This window comes from Larus michahellis, chromosome 4, assembly GCF_964199755.1.
Source record: "Larus michahellis chromosome 4, bLarMic1.1, whole genome shotgun sequence".
Lineage (NCBI taxonomy): Eukaryota > Metazoa > Chordata > Aves > Charadriiformes > Laridae > Larus > Larus michahellis.
This window is the reverse complement of record NC_133899.1, coordinates 22,054,568-22,076,637: the sequence shown is the minus strand read 5'-3', so window position 1 is coordinate 22,076,637 and position 22,070 is coordinate 22,054,568. Positions and strand designations below refer to the sequence as shown.

At 46.8% G+C, this 22,070-nt stretch overlaps 1 protein-coding gene across 6 annotated transcripts in view; it reads right to left on the bottom strand.

Annotated features, from left to right (window-relative positions):
- PLEKHG4 (pleckstrin homology and RhoGEF domain containing G4) overlaps positions 1-22,070 on the bottom strand; it is a 92,191-nt gene that overhangs the window by 25,006 nt on the left and 45,115 nt on the right. For all 6 annotated transcript variants that reach the window (XM_074583348.1, XM_074583350.1, XM_074583349.1 and 3 more), the window contains exons 9-13: positions 21,030-21,128; positions 19,813-19,961; positions 5,897-6,035; positions 2,748-2,870; positions 2,027-2,215 (exon numbers count right to left, since the gene is read on the bottom strand). In XM_074583348.1, the coding sequence (XP_074439449.1) occupies positions 2,027-2,215; positions 2,748-2,870; positions 5,897-6,035; positions 19,813-19,961; positions 21,030-21,128 (699 nt within the window). The remainder of the gene's footprint in view (positions 1-2,026; positions 2,216-2,747; positions 2,871-5,896; positions 6,036-19,812; positions 19,962-21,029; positions 21,129-22,070) is intronic.

Here is a 22,070-nt window from a genome sequence, read left to right as displayed (position 1 = left end):
TTGGGAAGGCAGAAAGCACTCTGGAGATCAAAATCAAAGCAATCAGCACTGAAAGAACTTTCGTGCTGCGCAGCGATTTCTGCGCTCATCCTACAGCTGCGGGATGTATCCCCTCTACACCCCTGGTTTCGGTTGGCCACCGGTTCGCAATACACAGGTGTTATATTTACACCACCAGCACTGTTTATAGTTCTACTGAAACCAGTGAGATCAAAATCCTCCTCCCTCACTAAGCGAGATGCCTCTCCTCTACACCAAAGCAGTGTGCAACCACGCTGTGCCACGATCACTCAGTTTTCACTGGGGCTACATGGCACAAAAGACACAACCAAGAGAGATGCTCTCGCTGCTGCCGCCACCAAGGACTGCATCCTCAAATATCATCCACCAAAAAGACGGCGTATGAGGGGTGCTATGAAAAAGAAAAGAAATGGGCCTTCCTTGGGGTCTGTGTAACATTTGTGCCCCTAAGAACGGCCCAGGCTTTGAAAGGCTTTGAAGCTGCGGAAGGACATCCATTGCTGTTGAGTCATGTCCGACCACCCTGGCAGCCCAAGAGCTACTACCATGATGTGGTTTCCATGCCTTGAACAGAAAACAGAGCAGCCATTAGATTCCACATCTGTGCTCCAGAGATCTCCAACTGTGGCTGGGTAGGTTCATGCAGGACCGATGCTTGGCTTGGCCACAGACTTGCCAAGATATCGAGCACGGCTTGGCACCTTTGTGTCCCTCAGCTTATCTGAGGAAATATGACAAATCGCATCCTGCCCAGGATCCCCATGATGGCAAGGGGTGTTCAAGGACCAGAGCAGCCCCTGAACATCTGTGCTCAGTGAGTGAGCAGAGCACAGGTTCTTGCCGTTCTCCTACGGCACAGAGGGCACTCGTCGCTCCCCTGGGGAAAAAACATAATGACACATTCCCACAGGAAGAGGGTCCTGCACCTGCACAGCAAACTGCACACATGAGCTAGAGCAGACCTGCCGAGCATCGCCAGACTCAATCCTCCCATGTCCCGACAGCAATGTTCTGGGCTGCCTTCTCCACTTTCCTCCCTTACACAGGATGCTTCTCCACATTTTCGTGTTTAGCTGAATTTCCTCTCCCCTCCTCTGAGCACTTCTGGCTGCCAAGGCAGCTCAGAGACAGCAACTAAGTGGCACCTACATCTGGTACAGCTTAACATTTAGTGTCTATTCTTTCTGGAATTTGAGAACTTCAATACCCAATGTTTGTACAAGTGTGGAATAAATGGAGACCAGGCTCCCTGGCCTTCTGTGCTTGCCAAAGCTGTATTTTAAAATGCACTTAGAAAATCCTATAGTTTATTCATCTGCAACTTTAGAAATTAAAGGACACCAAATCCAACTGCAGGTCTGCTGAATGGGTGCACTTGCATTAAAGCAAAGAGGTGAGAAGGCCAGGCACTCAGCACTGTCACCACACGCATCCTCTTCTCCTGCTTCGCAGATGCCTGGGCCAACCCAGTCCCCTTAGGTCCCTCAGCCACACTGCCCAGTACCCCATTCTGGTGCTCCATTTCCTCACACAGGGCCTCCTCAAGAGAGGAGCTGGGCTATGTTTAGGGCTGAGCAGCAGGGCACTATTCCTAACAGGCTGACTTTACCAGGGTGTAAGGACACCGTACGAACAAAATGCTGCTTGTCTACCTGACAACCCTGGTGGCCAAGACTGGACACAAGTAGCCAATCTTTTGGCCAGTGCTGCCATGATTATTCTGTCCACTGCAGCCACAAGAGGGGTCTGCAAGGTACAGCTCAGACAGCAGAAGACCTCTATTCTTAAGAGACACAGACTTTCCTGAATACACACCCACCCCTTCTTCCACATATTGACTTGAAAAAAAATGACTCCAGACACATGTGCGTGAAGGGGCTTTTGCAGGCCATAGATCCAGCCCCCTGTTGGTGCACGCACTATATTTCACACCTTTCATAAACAACCTGCTGGAGTGAGTCCAAGCAAGCTTTTTACACTCTCCTCTCTGCAGCTGATGTCTTACCTTGTCAAAGAATTCGTACAGCCTGACCGTCTCACAGATTCGGTGCCTGTTTTCATCCAGTTGATTGCAGAACTCCTCCAGTTGATCTCTGTAGCTCTGCAGCTTTACCCTGTAAGACTGCACATCCACAGAGAAGTCTTCCCATCGATCCATCTTCTTTAGTGCTTCCTGCCCCCTTCTGCAATAATCCTGAAAGCAAAATGCAATTGCATATGAGTATAGAGACCTGACATGAACAGTAGATAGTCTTCAAGGTCATCAACAACTAGTACTAATTAGACTGTTTTTTAAGGTTCAAATCACATAAGCAGGGGTGTACTTGTTTACAGCAGAACTCAGGAGCGTCCTGACCTCTGTTATGATCTACAAGAGCCACCCAGCAGCTTGTAAAGGCCTATACAGTAAGGCCACAGGTCAATTAGGATCAAAAAAAGACAGTGCTACAAGCACATCAAGGGATTAACAAAAAATCCATCTTTCATCACAGTAGTTATTTTCCTCAAGATTGGCAAATCCCATCTACTGAAGGGCTGAGCTGGCAGCTTCGTCTACAAAAGGAGAGCAGAGAAGCTCAGCAGTGTGAAGAAACGATGCACACCTTGGTGATGAACCCTCTACCAATGCCATCATAGCATCATGGGTTTGGCTGAGCACATACAAGGCACATAAGCTACCAACTGAGGCTCTGGAGAGTACGTTTTTCCAATCAGACAACACTTACACTGGCAACAAGATCAAACTCCCTGAACTGCTTCTGTGCTTGAAGCAGCATCTCCAAAGAATCATCCAGGTTGATCATTTCCTTTAGCCGTTTTCTGCCAACATTCTCAATCCAACTGCTGACCTAGGAGAAAAAGGAAAAGCTCCACTATTAGTCACTCTGTGCTACTCACCAAGGTAGGCCTTTATGTGGAAAGAGCAAGGAATGGTTCTCATAACGCTGGTCACTTCATTACTGGAAAGAATGTGCATGTACACTTCTCCCCCCATCCTGGCATTTCAGCCTGAACCTCCTGCTGGGAGTTTTTCCACTTCAGGTTACTGAGTAATTGCAAAGCTCTGCTATTGCTCACTAGCCTTAGCCATAAACAGGGCAAGTAGCTGCTTGGGCTCTGTTTCGGGTGAGCCATGGTCTAATGCGATCCCTGCAACCTGCAGGCTGGCCTGATATTCCTATTATTGCTACCCCCAAGTGGGATAAAATCTCCCTGCTGCCAGGTTTCCTACACCACTTCCCTTTTCTGACTGGCAGGACATGAACTCCATCAGTGTGAACGCACTGGCGGATTCTCCCCATCTGCAGTGTTTCATGGTTCTCTGAAACTCTCAGTTACTGGTTTTCTGAAGGCAGCTCTCCACAAAGCCGTGCAGTAACTGCAGGTTCCTCAACACAGCCCAGCTACAGCTGCAGTTATAAGCTTATATCCTTAAACAGGGGTAGAAAACTAACAAGAGTGTCCTAAAAGCAAAGCAGACACCGGAGGCCAAACAGGATAACACTGCATCTCCATCAACAGGGGGTTTGAAAAACAGGCTAGTAAACTTGTCTGCAACGCTTCAGGCGTAGCTGCGCCTGGGGGAAGGGACAGACCAAACGTTTCCTAATGCCCGTGCATCCTGTTTTCCTGTATCATCTAAATCCATATCCCAACTCAACCCCAGAGTCAGGGACAAACTCCTTGTCTTCTGGACCACGAGAGGGTCTGTACTCATGGAACAAACCCATGGGCAAGAGGAGGACATGGGGGTAGGTTCCCAGGTTGTGACCATACTGCAGAGGGACACACTGCTGCTGCCTAGAGCTCCTAGGCAGGCTTAAAACCAGGCATAGCTGCTGCCATCACTGGCGATCTGTAAGCAAAGTAAGCTGGGAGCAGGCAGTTTTGCTCAATTCAATCAAAAAAAGTTCAGCTTAAAGCAGGGACAGGTTGCAGAGCCTGCCTTTGTGCCTTTTGGGCATGATCAGAAATGATTTCTGTTTGGTATTAGGAACCTGTGTGTTTAAGGGAGTCTTTACTAGGTTCTTGCATCACACTTCTTGTCCTGAACACACGGTGCATGGCGCCCGAGTGTCTACCTCCAAATGGGAAGTCATTAAAACTCCTGGATCCACCTTGGCCTGCGAAAATAACAGGTAGGCTACAGCCTCCTCTGTTAATCCAGTTCTCTCCAGAGGCAAAGAGCCCAGAATCCTAGAAGAGCAATGGTCAAACTGGTCCTAGTACTGATCTTTAAGGATGCAGGTTCCTAAGGTGAGCTCCAAACACCCTTCACACACACAGGGTAATAAGCGATACATGAAACCTCTCATTGTTGACGAATTACAGCAGAGGAAACTATGCGACTCCATAATTTTGAAGTCAAGTTTAGGCTTAGGGACATGCAGGACTCAACATTTGGGATCTGCAACACTGAAAGACCTGATCCGACTTCGTAGGACACTCAGGCAGCCTGAGCAACTTTATGACTTTTTTAGAGGTTTCAAAAGTCTTTCTGAAAACCAGTGCCTGTTTGCTCCAGTCATCCCACGGCTGTAAAGAGCTTCAACAAGCACCGCATGAAGGGAAGTTTAAGCTCCCACAGAGGCACAGGGGGGTGGGGGGATTGAGCATGGCTGTTCTGCCTGAAGACTGTATAAAGGGCTGCACCCAGAGGCAGCAGGAGCGTGCCTGGGGCTGCACCCAGAGGGGACAGGGTGTGCCCGGGCCTTATCAGAGAGCAGAGACCTGAGCACTGCACAGGAATCTAAACAACAGAGTGGGCAGCCAGCCTGGGGTAGGCAGTGTGGGGCTCATTCAGCAGCAGGGTGTAGGCAAACCCTGCAGGATCCACAGCCCAGAGGGGACACCCGGACTCATCATCAGCTCGTTGCCATCGCTCTCCTGCTTCTCAAGTTGAAGCATGAAGAATGGCTCCTCAGCAGCCTTGCTGGGAGGGTACTTTTGCTAAACGATGTGAAAAGACACCCCACCTCCCAGCGTACTGCTTACCAATGAGCCACTACACTGTGGTCTTTACGTATGGAAAAACATGGCAGATGTTTATGGGGTTTGACTGATCCACACCTAGAGACCAGGCAGGAGACTTTTACTTAACTTAATCTGTCCCTCCGCTCTGTGAGACCCCCTTGCAGCGCTGCCTCCAGCGCTAGGGCCACCAACAGCAGAAGGACACGGAGCTGTTGGAGCGGGGCCAGAGGAGGCCACAAAGATGATCCGAGGGCTGGAGCCCCTCTGCTGGGAGGACAGGCTGAGAGAGCTGGGGGGCTTCAGCCTGGAGAAGAGAAGGCTCCGGGGAGACCTTCCAGCCCCTGCCAGGCCCTAAAGGGGCTCCAGGAAAGCTGGGGAGGGACTCTGGAGCAGGGAGGGGAGCCATGGGATGAGGGGGAAGGGGTTTAAACTGGAAGAGGGGAGATTTAGGTGAGATATTGGGAAGAAATTGTTTGCTGGGAGGGTGGTGAGCCCCTGGCCCAGGTTGCCCAGAGAAGCTGGGGCTGCCCCATCCCTGGAGGGGTTCAAGGCCAGGCTGGACGGGGCTTGGAGCAACGTGGTCTGGTGGGAGGTGTCCCTGCCCAGGGCAGGGGGGTGGAACTAGATGATCTTTAAGGGCCATTCTAACCCAAACCATTCCATGATTCTATGCTTCTATACTTGGCATCAAGACATACCAGGCAAACAGCGCCTTGGTTCTCAGCACATCTGAAAACATATCTCAGATTCTAATGTTCAGTTGTTCGGGTGTTCTTTTTAAGGGTCTACAGGCATCATTCTACACCTTCATACGAGAGACCAATAGGTCCGATACCTGCTGTAGGATATATAGTCAGAGGGTGGCAGCAGGCAGTCACTGGAACTGACAATCAGGCCTTACCTCCTTAAAACATTCTTCCACTTTCTCGAACTCCATCACCAGCTCCAGTTCCTGGATGCGTTTGTTCGACAGCATCACCAGCCGGTGAACGCCCTCATCAACTCGATTGTAAAGCACACTGGCAGCATCAAGTGCGTCTCTGGAAGGGGACACATGTCTGGTCAGGGGTTTTGCATTAAGGCCTTCCCCCAGCATTTCATGCCAACATGACCGGGCTAACAGCAGTGCTTCAGTCATCCTCCCCGTGGGACCCGTAATGGCCATCTCCATATGGATAACAGAAGGAGAATAATGCTGCTCCCCTGCACCTTCCTGTGATTCCCCACTCTGATCCCAGCACAGATAACCTGGCAGGAAGGACAAGGGCATCTCCTCCCAGCCAGGCTCCTTGCAAAACTTAGTGTACACTTTCAGATGGGATCCTCAGCTTTTCATAAATGCAGATTATTGCATCAGCGGGCTTTCACAAAACACAGGCTCAGGCAGCCTCAGTGTCTAAAACCACTATTTGAATTTAATTTAAATAAGTAAATAAGCAATCACTAGGAAGCAAATCTCTCCTAAATGACGAAACAACATAAAGCGCTTGATGCCCCAGTCACTCTCGGGAATTTCCACCAGCCAAACAAAAATGCATAGCGTACAGCACTCCAGCTCCAAGAGAAACTGAATTTTACAACGTTGTGCTGGAAAGATTCAAAGACGGGCATTCTTGCTGCGCTGCCCAAAGCCCAACAGGCAGCGCAAGGCAGCGCTCTCTCTGCCAGCTTGGCCACAGCAGAAGTTAACCTCCTCCACCCACAGGCAGGGATGGAGGGTTTCAGGAGAGAGCCCAGTGCCCTTGGATGCTGCAGCCAGGGACCCCGCACACCGTTTAATCCTGGCACGATGATGAATATTTGCAGGTTCCTTTCAGACGTCTGCAGCATCTCTCCAGCACAGGTTTGACCAAATTAGAGCCAGGATACACAATAGCATTCAAGCTTTTTCTTTCTTTGTGTCCCTAAACTTCTCACATTTCTTCTGCTTCTATATTTCCCCTCCTTTTACAAGCATGGACTCAACAGGCACCTTCAACAAAATACTACAGCCTTCTTCAGCTGTGCCATGACATGGTTCAGCTGCCTGAGCATCTCCTGTACTCACCCTAAACCAGCTTTCATTTTGCAACTGTTTTACAACCTCCTGGCTTATGAGAGCATGGCTTTTTTTTTTTAAATCATATTATTAAAATTATCCAAAGCACTTGTGAAATAGGTAGCTAATAAAACTCTGAAAGCTTTGCTAAGGGAAATTCATAGAAGCAATTCAGCATCCACATTTATTTCTGTCATAGGTTACGGGCATCTTGAACCTATGGAATACAACTGAATAGGAGCATTTAGTGGCAACCATCCTTAGTTTTTAGGTACTACTTAATTGACACAAGGTAGTACACAATCGGTCTGGACAACTATAGCTCTGCATAGCAGAAATCCACAGGATTTTTCCATTCAGAATTCCACCCAGTGTGCAACAGCCAACTCCTCAAACCTCAGGCTCTTAAGATACTTTTGTTTTTCCTTTGCAAAATGCCAATAGACTGAATGAATTTTTCCAAAGCGCAGCCAAAAAACCCCGACTTGTTTCTGGACTAAGATCAGTGCTACTGCAGTGCGAAGGAGACAGGTTCTCTACAGAGGATCTGCAGGCTTCAATGGAAAGATCTGAGCTGTAACGCTGCTCCCGCTTTTCCCGAAACCACCATAAACAAACAGTGATGATATGAGCCTTCTGGTTTGTAATCCTTTCCCAGGGACGGACCCAGACCCAGCCCAGGAGACTCGCAACAGCGGAGCCATAACCACTGTCCAAGCTGAGCTCTGGAAAGCGTGTTTACAGAGCAGGTTGTGAAGGCCAGTTCCCATCAGCCACAGTGACACAGCTAGGACAGCTAATGAGAAACAGCTCGGAAGATGGCTGGAAGTTATATTTGGCAACAACATTAAATGCTGTTTGGTTTTGTGCAGCAGAGTGTATCTGTGTCCTGGGTTGAGAGACACAAAACTTACTTCTCTTCTAATGCTGGGGAGAACTCCACTTTTGGAAGACTCTAGTGTCTGAATCCGTGAAAATCTTTATAACCAGCTACGGGATGTGGGATTCAAGATCTCAGTGTTTTTGAGCTCACCAGGAGCAGGGATGAGGAGGAGCGAGACCCGGACACTTGATCCAGGCTGGCCAACAGGATTATTTCATATCATGAACATGGCATTTTATACAAATTAGAAAGTTTGCTGAGGAGTTTCTCTCTCCCTTGATGGCGGTGGTCCAGAGAACTCCTTGCACCGGTGCCAGAGCCCTGAGCCCTTCCCTTCCTCCCGAATCCACAGCACTTGCAGGGTCCCACATTTGCTGTCCCTGCAGGGAGTGCACGGCTTCTGCTGATGGAATGGGCTGAGTGTAGTTTTTGTATATCTTATATTAGTATCGGGATTAATACTGGTTCTTTAGTATTAATGGTAATTATTTAGGTCTTATCCTATTAAATCTATTTATATTTCAACCCTCGCCTTTCCTTGCTTTTCCCGATTCCCCTTCCTGGGTGGGGAAGGGTCATCGGGTGATAGAGTAATTGTCTAAACGACAATAAATTATTATGGTTTAGAATAATTGTCTACACGACAATAAATTGTTATGGGTTTTCTCAAACCATAACAATCTGTCAGGTATTAGTTTCTGAATAAGGCTCCAGCATACTGATGGCCAGACAGGCAGACACCCTTCAGTCTTACTCCCACAGGTCTGAGGTCCCTGCTGGCATGAATGCTCTCATGCACTCAGGAAAACACACCGGAACAGCAAATGGTGTTCCTACCACTGGCACCAACAAGCAAGCACCTATAACTTCAGACATTACAGGCTGTTATATGCAAACACTTGCAATTATCCTTTTGTGAGGCAAAATATTTTTCCAACCTTTCTCTGAGCTTCCATGGAAATCACTTTGGTGTTGATGCTACTTCTTTGATGGTACTCATCAACAAGCTAGATTGACCTGCTAGACCTTTCTGTAATGGGAGTCCTTATGTCCACCCAAGCCCATGATAAAGAAAGCATGCATGGCTTCAACGCTTAACGAGCTATTGCGAGATGGTGATCTTATGGCATAACAACTGGAAAGAAGAGTTCCAGCTCCTGCGTTGGCTGACCCAGCACAGAGTGTGATCCCACACAGGGGAAGGGAGCCAAGGAGTCCTGCTCTGCTCCTTTCCATACCTGATGCAGGAAACAGGACTCCAGTTGCCTCAAATTTGAGTAGTTTTCCTTGACAGGAGTCAGTCACAACCTGGGCTGCAAGGCTCTGAACACAAAAGATTCCCACATAGCAGACAGCACATTTCCCACAGTCACAAAAGATAGGATCGCCTGAAAACAACACTGCAACTACGGGAAAAAATCCCATAGTAGATGGATAGGTAGAAGGATAGGGAGGCATTACAAAACAAACATGCTTTAATTATATTTTTTTTTATGAACAGAAATAGGCCTGTCACAAGCTCACTGTGTAAAGAAGTGAATTCGCCGTGCCATCGTGGACAAGACCAGTCTCTTGGAGCACACTTGAGACCAGTATTGGCCTTATGACCAGTGTTTGCTCCAGAGAAAGTCAGGTTCAAAAATGCAGTAATAAAATCCTCCTGCTGGCCCTCGCACCGAGCCCCGAGGAGCCCACTTCAGGAGAAGAGAAGGGGCTCAGCTGAACTGCTTGCTGCTGAGCTGAAGGACTGAAAAATATCCACCCTAAACAGTGCTCTTCTGGCCTCACACGCGTTCCTTCCACAGAAGGAATTATCCCATATTATTGAAAGTATTAGAAAAATAAAGAGCCAGACTCTGAAGACATCAAGATGACCAACCCTTCCTTGCATCTGCAGAAAGTGGTAGGGAAGATCCAAGCCAGAGCCTCCAGGTTAGAAGCAAGCACTCGGCCCTCTGCACCATTAGATGCGATCTGTGTCTCCGCAAATAATGCGTCAGCTACACACGTCTACAGATACTTAGTCATCTCTCCTCTATCGCCCCGATTCAATGGTACTAAAAGTAACATCCTGTTACTGAATGCACACACAGAGAACCTTTGCTTTACTGATCCACAGGCATCTCAAGCTTACCTAGAGTCAGTCGAGGATGTATTTGGAAGCAGGGACTGGACAAAGAATTCATTTCAGGCTGGAAATCAGCTCTCATTTTCCTTTTAAGTTGAGCTCTTTAGGGCACTTATCATTATCAAAAATCCCTTACTCATGCCTTTCAAGTAATTTTGTTTCCCATGAATGCTTGCAGCAGGCTAGCGATACACTTATCAAGGCACAACCCAGTACCAAGGCTACCCCTTCTCCTGGTCCTGCCAATGGTTTGCTGAGTGACTGCACACAACCACCCAGAAAAAAATGTTTCCAAACGGTCCCTCCGAGCCCCAGATGGACTTCAGGTGTGGCCTTACACCATTCCTCCTCCTCTGACGAGTTCCTTCAGCATCCCAGCACCTCAGTCCTTTGTTTCAGGGTCCAGCCATGCTGTTTTCACACGTTCTGCCTGGCTTGGCAGGCATTCATTAAAACCTCAATGTCTAGTTGTTGGTCTTCCGTTGCATCTCCAAGGTAACTCCATTCATACGTTGTCAGCTTCTGACAGTTCACTTTTACCAGCCCAACGGGCTCTCCGACTAACATCCATCTTTTACTCTCTTACACGAAGGAAAATATAACCCTTTCCACCCTGCAGGATAAAGTAGGTAGGCAAACTGAGCCGAACAAAGAAATTGCTCACAGTCCATGGGAAAGTTTGTTTTTTCGATTCACTTCGGCACTTCCAGTGCTCAGACAAAGTAACCATTGGGCATTAAGCATGTTCTCCCAAATCTCTGTACATCTGTTTACTTATCTACCCATCTATTTGCTGATCCACATCTTAAAAACTTCTTCCTAAATAATTTCTAGTACACTAGTAAACTCAACGATATCCTGCAACACAGAGTTTCATGGGGAAAACGATACCTTGCATAAACAACTACTACTTTTTCAGAGTCAGACTCCAGAGTTTTTTATTCCAGTCCTTCAGTACCTTCAAGGCAGCTTGGAGTAAACAAACAAAACGTTGAAAATTTGGTTGAAGAAGAAAAATTGACTTCCATTCTGCCACACAAAGGGAAACACCTGGTTGTTAAGCCCAGTAAAGATATTTTAGTAGTGGCCCAAGCAACTCTGAGGAAGAAAAGCAGAGATTTGTTTGAAGTCAGTGGAAAGTCTCGTCTAAGCTTAGATTTGTTCGGATGCATCGCAATTTCCCTGCACACGTGAGTGTGGTAATAAGAGTCTTTCACTACATTCTTCCACGGTCAAATCATCCAAAGTAATTTTGCAATAGAGTCAATATAATTTATAGCAAAAAGGAGTAGCTTGATGTCAGTTTATGTTTCCCCAAATCCTGTTTTCATTGGGCAATTATCGTTTCAGTGGAAAAGGTTCCAAACGTCTTCAGTTTTCTGGAGAAGTGCCAAGCTGTTGTATAATGGTAGGGTAATTTTAAACCTATAATTTAGAAAGACCATTTCTGTCTGAATCCATCCTTCAAAAAAAAAAAAAGCTAGCCTTGGAGAGTTACACTTTAGTTTTCAAAGCAAAATACCTGATTTGTTTTTGAAAATAGATGGTTATAAGAAGAGGCATCCAGCAGGCTTGCCAAAGCAGGTGCTGCAGAAGCCACGCTTGCCGATGCCAGCGAGACGCAAATAGAAGAGCGCAGGGAGGGAAGCAGAGAACCATTACTATTCTGCAACTTACTGTCTGTCCCTTGAAAAACTGCTCTAACCAACAGCCAGGAGAACAGATCTAAAAGCAAGGGCTAAAAATCAGAGCTCAGCTTCTGACTGACCTTGGTTGATTTTAAAAGAGCAAAAATTCATGGATGGAAGAAAACACAAGTCAAACTGCCTTTTCCTAGTGTATTGGGCAGTTTTTAGGCAAGTATATGGCAGCTAACTTCCCCTGAAAACCAGATATCCCTGATCATTCTGTAATTTAGAAGAAACACAGTCAGATGTTACAACATTAGCCTCATCTAGTCTAGTCTTCCATTCCTGCTGCTGAACTTCCCTTCTGGATGTCTCTACGGGTTTTTGCAGAAAATGAATAGGATGTGGCAATTAGGAGATTTAAAGGATGGCTTAGTGCGAGGACATCACCCAGATCATCCGTGCTGATACCTTGGCTACACATTGTTTAAACATCCCGAGCAATGCTTCAGGAAGAAATCCTTCCAGCTTTGTCCTGTGCGCCCGAGGGCTGTTTCGCAGGAAGAGAAATGCGTTTAAGCCATTCTCAGTCATGAATGCATTTTGGTGGCAACCTATCTGACTGCCGTATTTGTAATGATCCCATAAAAGGAGGTCAACCTCAAACGCACACACTGCTGCTCTTCAAGGTGAAAACTTCACATGCAGCTGACGTTAAAATTCAAACCAGCCGTGGTGAAGCTAACGCAGATATTGCTAAATAAAACTGTAATTATTTTCTGCAGCACACAAATAGCCACAGTGGTTTTAATTACCTATTAAAAATATTTGAGCAGCTGGGTACAGTTTTTAGAACCCTGAGGTGTCCTTAGAAAGGCACCGAGGTCAAACACCAAGTTTGGGGTTGTCTGTGGGATTCCTGCCAATCATGACGGGAACAGCGGATCTAGCCAAGGCCACGGACCTGACCAAATCCCTCCTCACTAGGTTACCTGACAGGCACACGCATCAGGAGCGCCCCATCCAATTAATACAAGACACCGCAGACCATCATTGCTGAGAGAATTCTCTTCTGAAGCACAGTTCATTTAAACATGTTTTTAGCAGAAATATACTCTGAGGTATATTTAAAAAGTAAAGGGATTGATGCATACAGTTAAACAAGTGTCCAAGCGTGGTCTCAAGCTGCGACCTTTGATTCCTTCCCCAGCCTGGCTTGCGTTCAGTTACAATAAAACTGTGTTCAGATTCTGCTGATTTTAAATCCCAGTAAGATCTGTAAAACTGACTGGAAAAAAATAATTATAAAAAAAAAATCCCAAACCAACAAGTAGCCTACTTATGGGGAAAGATCACCCTGCAGTGGAGCCTGAGGTAGGACATGGAAACACTGTTCTGGGAACACCAAGCATCAAGCTGTGGTTTTCTACCAGCTGTAAAAAAAACTCCTACCTCCAAACCTCATCCCACTTATTTATACGGGTTATCTCGGTCGACTGTACTAGTCTTGGAGTTAGGACCACCAGGTTTTCAAGATGCCCTGCTCAAATATATACCCACTCTCATTTCAAGCCACGTACCTATTTCCCTCATACATCCTCCTTTTGCACACCCTCAGTGTTTACAATACATATAATCGCAGTGACTGTGCTATTAACTACCCCAGCAACAGAAACATCTACCCCAACTCAGCCATATGAAAAACGGTGCTTGTGGGATGGTTTGGGCTGAGCCAGGAACTTCAGGCGGTTCAGCTAACATCCTATACTGGAAACTTTTGGCAATTTTTTCCGTAATATTTTTAAACAGATTAAAAACACACAGTGTGTCATTAACTACCTAATGCCCTGTTGGCACGACAAACATTGCAAACAAGACCAAGCAAAACTGGAGTCTTCTGGGTAAATTCCCACTGAATCCAGGAAGATTTAAGACATAAGACAGCAGAAAATAAACAGCAGAAACGGAGCTGAGGGGGATCATCTCATGAAAAGGCTAGAAGAACAGCACAAACTTACCTAGACAGAGCTCTGCAATCTTTCACGTCTCTGCAAATGCCACAACTGGCTCCACACAGCACCTCATACACTCGGAACGGCAATGGCTCCACACTCCTTTATGTGCAGAGCAAGGAGGTTTGTTTAATGCAAGTCTAAGTGCTTTTTACCAGGCTAAAACCACCACGCAAACAGAGGGAACAGGTTAGACTGTAACGAAAATGAATACCAAGCAGCACGATATGTGTTTGGATAGAAATGTCGCTGTGTGCTCCTCCCTCCACCTGACACAAACAAATAAGACCATGGAAGAGCACTGCCACCCATGCACTGCTAAAGGCCAAAGGTTTAGTGTTCGTCAGCATCTTCTGTGTCACCAGCAACAGCACAGAGGCATCTCACGGAGAAAGCCGCCAATCTTTGAGGCCAGGGTTTAAACACAGTTTTTCACGTTGCTTCAAGGTATACAGACAGCTTGTCCTAACCAGGAAATGAAGGTTTTAGGATTCGGTCCACAGAAGAAACATGCAAAGGACACCTATCAATGGAAGACGCATCTTGCAGATCAGGTCAGGAGCGTGCACTATGGAACGTGGCAGCATGAGAGGGTCCCAAAGCTCCCCAAGAGGCAGGAAGAGGGGCAAGCACTAGTTAAGCAAACTAGGAAAATGGCATCATCGAGAAGGACACAAGCACTGCCTTCTTTTGAAGCACAAACACGCAGAGTAGCAACCATCAAACTGGCCACAGCACAGACAGAAACACACCTCTACAGCAGAAAAGGGGTGGCAGAAGACAGAAATACCTCCAGGAAGGATTTCCCCATGTAGGTTGCCCGGCCATGACCACCAGCATATGGCAGCAGCTGTCAGCCTGCAGGTACACAACTTTTACCTTCCAAACCAAGGATGACAGCCACGCCAGGCTCTGACTTACACACCAGACACCCATCTTCCCTCTACCCTTACCCTCAACTTGTCCCATATTTTGGAAGACCAGCTTAGTCTCTCAGCTTAGGCCCCGGACAGACAGAGCTTCAGATGCTGCTTGTGCAGTCCCTTGGCAGGCCCTGCTGGAGCCCCCGAGAGCTTGTACATTATTCAAGTTTACTTCTGCCAAAAGGAGCTCGTATGCCACTCTGCAGAGTGGCACATGCCTGCCTTGGAGCATCCCAGGAGTTGTTTCTAACAGGAATCTTGCTAAAAACCCACAAACCTGAGCTCCTACGCAGCTATAACCCACTGCTCCATTAGCTGGCCACAGCTTCAAGCAGACCTAGTGCCTCAATACTGCGCGTGGAAGCCAGGCTCAAGAGCTGTGGAGGCTGTTAGCTGTAAGATCACCCTCTTTGTTGCGGTAATTGAGTCAGGTACAGCATCAGGAACCTGGCAGCTGCTGCTCAGGAAGTCTGCTCTGGACTGCCCATTACCTCTGCGCAGCTTAGGTCCCCACCCAGGACTTCCAACCAGATCACCAAGCCACACTAAAAATAGCCAGCTCACAAAACCAGCTCTTGGCTCTAGGCACTCCACCCTCAAAGCACAGCGACTAACTATACAGCCTTCTGCAAACAAAAGGAGAATTCACTCCTCCATCTATTTATAAGCAGCTTATTCACAGCTTCCACTCACAAATTCTTTTCAGATGAGGAGCTTGGGGAAAGAGATTATGCTTTTTCTGGTTCCATGTTGCACAGAGCCCAGCACCCAACCTGGTCATTCCTTCACCACTGGAGGTTTATCTCTTCCTTTCAGCTCTCATATCTAGTCTTGTGGCTATCTTGCCCACCAACATGCAGAGCATGATGCAATCCCACTCCCGTGCCACACTGAGAACACAGGTTCGCTTGTAGAGCCAGGCATGCGCCAGGTGTATTCTGGTTCAACTAGTATAAAGCATCTTTATATTAATATAAAATGTTCATAGCTTCTTTACTCCACTTCTGACTCATAGCACATCTACAGGACGAAAGCCATCACTGGACACTTTGTCTAGGCAAGCGTTCCCAGCTCTTGGCTATGCTGGAAGAGCAGCAATAATGAGAACAACAGTGGAAAATGTCTGGCTAAAGACCAGGTTAAAAGTCTCCCTGCCTTGTTGCCCAGCCCCATGCAACTGCCTCACTTTAGTAAGAGCTCCCACTGCTTCTGGCAGCTTCTGATACTTCCATCATAAGCCAGGAGAAGTCTTCAAAATCCACCACAATACAAGCAATGCATTAGTCCACCTTCAACAACTGGCTCAGTGACCTGCCTGCAAGCCAGAGGTTGGCTGATCAATACACTGGATATCCAGAAGCCAAAGATACACCTGCTAGCCAACTCGATGTAACTTATCAAAAAGAACGTGTTTGTTAAAAGTTTCCTGTCCAAAAGTGTAAAGATAAGTATTTATAGCATTAAAGTGATGGATGGTTCGGTGGCATTTGTCCACACTTTCCAACAGGAACTTCAGCTAGGCTAACAGCTCTGCGTTTCAGTCCCCAGAAAGACTGGGACAGTAAAACCTGGAAGCTTTCAGCTAACAGATCTGGAGAAGCACTGAGCCTTCAGCACAGCAGATAGTGTGAAGGCAAACGTGCTGGCTTTAAAGCCAGCCAGCACCACCAACAATGAATAAGTGGCAATGCTGCCTTCAGCCGTCCACCTGCACCTCTGGGTGGCCAGCCTGTGCTGAAGCCGTCATTACAGCTCTTAAAGAGGTGCCACAGAGATACTGGCTCATCAGTACCACACCCACACAAATTCTTGGCCAAATTCAGCCTGGTCTTCCTGGTGGGAGAGTGGTGTGGGACCAGCTGAGCCCACCACATCCCCTTAGCCAGCTCCCTGCAATGGGATGCCTGTAGGATGTGTATTCCGGTAATGGAGCTCCTCCTTTCTAAGCTGAGAAAAGGCTGAGATCCAGAGAGACTGCTTGGAGAAGTCTTTCTTTCCCTTCATGGATAAGCAGCTGGATGGGCAAGGCTATCTTTTACAGCGGTACTTAGTGAAGAAAGGAGCATGGAGACTCTTGGTCAGCTCATACTGGGAACAGAGAGTGAGTAGAGTTACAGGTCAAAGCCACTGCTGTGATGCTGCAGCATCTCTCAGGATGGGACCATCCAAGAAAGACTCCCAGAGGCTCTCAAAGAGCAACAAATGGATGTAGCACAATGCATGTCTCCTGCACAACCACACCTCTGATGGGATGAGTTCAGTTTCTGCAGGAAAGGAGCTGTGTCACTGGCTTGGTAAACCCTCGCAAAGCCATGCTCAAACCTGAGCAGCAACGAGACCCCACTGTTCTGTGTCACAAAACACTTCAAAGGGCATCTCGGCTCTCCTGGAGTGCAGAGCAGGGAAACATGCCAAAACCAACCCCAGGGGAAGAGTTTCATTACTAAAGAAAGACTAAAGCAAGTCTTGTTTGCTATATGCTCCAGAAAGGTATTTGGCAGATAACATCTGCCTGCACAGAGCACAGGCCTGCTTCCTTGCCTATTTTAGCATGCTATCTCTAACCTGCAGTCAAGTGTTTTCAGATGGATTTGTCCATCTCTATTCTTACCATGTGGCAAAAAGAATACCAGAAGGTGAAGCCACAAACTAGCAACAAAGTCAGAGTTGGCAAAACACGTCCCCTGCAAAGAAGCAAGTCAACCTCTTGCTTGTTTAATCCCAAGGTGATGGTGCAGCTGGGCTTGTCCTCTTTGTGTCTCTTAAGAAAAATCACGTTTTGTACGTTTAGCTCTGCACTTCTGGTTGGCATATTTTAACTAACTAGAGCACTAGGAGTCCAGAAAACTCGTGCTCTTACGATTTTTGCCTCTGTGCATAATTCTTGTATATTTTGACAGTTAGCTGTTCACAGCTGGCCTCATAACTTCTGACTAAGAAGCCTCTGCAGTCATGACTCTCTGCTTGATCAGATTTTTGCACCACAAGAAAGAAGAAAAAAAAAACAACCTAAAACAACGGGACATGTGATTAAAACAAGAGACAAAAGGTGTCTCAGAAGAATAAAGCCACTTGACTTGCTTTTGTAAGTAATTTGATTTCAGGTATTGGGGGAGTGGGTGTGAAATTAGACCGTTAAGCATTGATCAAGATTTTACAATTCGAAGGTCAGAAAAGAAATACAACAGGCCCTGCCAAGTGTATGGACACAACCAATCCTGTTCCATATTCACACATCACGAGTCAAAAATCTAATATTAGACCCACATACATCAATAGCCACTCCATACTAGCTTAGTAGGCCAACTACAATATTTTGTCCCTACCCTACTTTGATTCTATTAGTTAAAGCCTTTGAAAACCAGGAGCCTTTCCAGGGTTAGGAGAGCTGAGAACCTTTAATATCTCACACTATTTTGGAGAAAAGGAGCAAGTGGAGAGCCATGGAGGATCTAAAACCGATAGTGCTTCATACAGAGTTCTCTGGCCAAGTGACAAAGCTTTTTCCGCATTTAAAAGGATCCCAGAACAGGGAAGGGCTGACTTCTTTAGTTCTCTGTCGCAAGTTACCTGACAAGCAGGCATTTCCTCAGTTAAAATACTGCATGGATTTTAGTTTCTGCAATTACTACACAGGCTAGAAGAGGAGTAGCTTTTTCCCCCCACTATATTCATTTACTCATTCTCAGGCTAGAGAGCCACATATATTTGAGCCATAGCACACACCCTCCATGCATACTGGCAGGCAACAAATATACCCTGAATTAAGCAGAGAACATGCTACATACGCTCAGCCTGCCCTTGGACACTGTGCAATCAAAGAATTTTGTGTGTATCCCCCACCTCTGCCCTTGCTAAGGGCAATCAAAGCACTAAATTATCCCTAGGGGCTCTATCAGATCAGGTTTCAAAGTTGATCATTTCCCTGCATAAGAACACAGGCTTAGCTTAAAACCAAAACAAAACATAAAAAGCATGCATGTTCTCCCCATTCTCCTAAGACTCTAAAGTTGCTATGCGTTGCTTAAAATAAAATAAATTTAAAAAAAAAACCAACCCCCATTATCTGTGCTTTTTGTATCATGTCAGAAATAAAAGGCTGTACTGTACTAATTGTACCCAAAATTGCATCAAGAGCACTTCACCAGTTCAGTGAGAAAACTGTGCCTGTGCAGCCTGCCAGAGCTGCTGACAGGAGTCACAGCAAGCAGAGAAAAGAAACGGTTACACCTCTCCCCACGCTCCCCTCACTCAGCACCGAAATGCTGACCCCCATCTCCCAGTGACAGGTAGGAACTTGCACTGTCATCCACTCGCTGACTTTTCAATGTTCTTTTCCCGGTGTTTGGGTGACATAGCCTGCCAGCTATTTTGTTATCTCCTCTCCATTCCCTCCCTTAAAACCTCCCAGCTTGCAATGGCAACAGAGAGTTTAACCAGAGCCAGGCTGCGGATGCACAGAGCTGTTCCACGCCACGCCACCATCCGCTACACCCTCATCTGCACCCACACGCCAGCATTTCTCTCACACTCAGGCAGGAAGCTCCTGGGTGCCAAGGGCTTTCTTTCTACCTTGCTGTTTGCACAGCACATAGCACAGAGGCCTTCACACGCTGATAGGCTTCAGGTGTTTGAACAGTACAAACAGGAGTTGTGCAATGTCCTGGGGATTTCAAACAGCTGGCCTCTCTCGGTCCCTGCTTCTCATACCCATTCTGCAAATGGGCAGTGAACAGTTGTTTGTGCAAACCGTAACAATGTGCGAGGAGATCAGAGCTTGCTTCAGCCAGAAAGCATTCCTCACAGCTAAGGTCCTTGGAAATCCCCTTGCATAAGGAGTGCCTTGGTAAATCACACAGCGATAAATGCCTTGGACCTAAAACATTCATCACTGGCATCATCAATTAAGACTTGTGTTTTAGAGGTGCACAAAATATCCAGCCCTCTCTCCACTACAGAAGGCAAGTCTGATTTAGCTTGGAAAAGGAACTTTAACCATCTAAGTGTATTCACCCAGACAAGTTTTTGGACTGGGGAAGAAGCAGTCAGGATAAGAGTAAAATTTGTTATGATTTTCACCTTTGCTTTTTTCAACAAAAGTCCTCCTTACAGGAAGCTGCACCAACGATGGGATCATCTCACAGAGACCCCAGCACCTGCTTTTTCCTCATCTCCATCTCCTCTTCTCCCACTCTTGTGGCTCACCTGTAGTCGTGGGTGAGGGTGACACAAGACTCCTCCTTCCTCAGTCTGGCCAGAAGCGCTCCACCCTCCAGCTGCAGTCTGACCAGCCGTGCATCTTCAAGAACATTCTTCATCAACTGCCTGTAGTTCCTCAGCAGCACAGCTGCCTCCTGAAGGAATCACAAGAGCGAGATGAGCAGTTACTGCAACCTATAGGCAATGTGGGAACAGGCAAAAACCAGCGCCCAAACCAAAACACGCACAAACCACATCTCACCTCGGCCCACCCTAGGAAAGCGGGAGCTTGCTTCCCACAGCTGTTTCTCTCAAGCCTGACAAGCCCAAAGCGATAAACAACACTCTTTATGCTCTCAATACTTTCCCCACCAGGCTAAAATTGAAAGCAAATTCCTATCATTGTCCTTACTCCATTTGCTGGGCATAGAAAGAACAAGCTTTCCAGCCTCATTTTCCACTCACAGGTAGCTCCTGCTGTTCTTAGCACCTGGACCTGCATGGCTGCAAGCTGTGGGACAAGATGCACGGGAAGGGTTTGTGGATATACGCATGTCTGCAGGAAGGGCCAGAGAAGCCACCATTGTATCTTCCATTGTTTCACTGCCGGGACACTCAGCGCAGAGCTGGCAGAAATTTCTACTCTGTCAGAGGCACAGCCGCTTCTCAAGCATAGGGGATATAACATGTTTGCAACAACACTGTCTCGGCCTTTGTACCTTTCTCCCCTTGCCCACTTACAAATTTCTGTTCTGGAGGCAGCAAAGCTGGAAATGCAGCAAAGCCTTGTCCTCAGCAACGCCATCTATGGTGTCACCTAACCTTCTTCCAGGCCATTCAAGCCAATCTGATGTGACACAGCCTGAGGCAGCTGCTCAGTACTGGGGACACCAAAGCTAGTACCGGCGGCAGAGCTGTGGAGCTGCTAAGAACACACTCCAACGCTGCAGCAAGCACCCAGCAGCAACAAGCACAGCTGAAGAGATCACCTTTAGTGATGCTGAGGGATCAAAGAACCAGCTTCTACACCCAGTGGAGCCTCTATCACTTTATTTGGATTAGCTTCTACTCATCCTGCTGTCCCAACAGCTCTGCAGTGCCACACTGAATATGCTGCTACTACAGCTCACAAATTCAAAGCTACAGCTTTTCTGCAGCTGTTCAGCCTCCTGCTCTCTTCTGACCCAGGCCCACCTCTGACAGGAGGTAAGGGACACACTTACCTCCGCTCTTTCTGGTAATTTTCCAGATTCCACTTTATGGATGGCTCCCTGGAGGAAGGCACAGGCACCTTGGCATCCTTGTAGCAAATGTTCCAGTTTCTACAAGAAGAAAGGACCAAGACGGAGATTACTGTCTCACGGCTGACAGGAAAGCTGTCTTTTCAGCTTCAAGGTTAACAGTACAGAAATCAAGAGAGGATCAAACACATTAACACAAGGGCTCGATTATACTATTTGGTGAGGCTGTATCAGCAAAGAGAGGCCCATCAGAGCCTTCAGATCTTCACTCTATACCAAGGCTTCTATGCAGACCTTATGAACTTGCATACTCATGGCTTGTATGGGTCATGCTTTACAGAAAAGAAAATTGGTCCACTTATGTCCCACATTAGCATTTCTTGTAACTTCCCACCAAGATGAATCACTACGCATGAATTCTGGAGGAACAAAACATAGAACGAGTACTTGGAATTTCTCTACTTTAAAGCATTTCTCTTCATATTAAAAGTAGTGCAAATTAAAGATTAGGAAACCGGAAAGCTTCCACGATGAAGCACCTTAAACTACCAACAAATACGAAATCTCTCCTCTTTGGGGAAAGAGGAGGGGGGGAACGAAAACAAAACAAAACAAACCCCAAACATTTCACAGGGGTTAGAGAAGTTGGTGATATAAAGCCTAAATACTGTCAGATGCCACCCTCTAGCCAACTGAAATCAGAGAAGAGAGAAACAGCTATTCCAAAACAAGCGTGCTCAAAACAAAACACAAAAAAAAAAGCAACTGTTGGAATCTTTACTGAATCAAACTCCCTCCTCCCTGGAGTGCTGGAACAGCCCCAGCAGTGACAGATTAGCAGGCAGGATGCAGGTGAGATCACTGCGACAGGAAATAAGCGCTGTTTGCCACATAGCTGCAGATCTAAAAGGGTTGAGCATATGGGTGTGCTATCACACACAGCTCATCATATAAATAGGCAACCCATACAGATTGATTTCTACACTAACATTTTGCATGTTAAAATGCAAGGTACAAACAAGA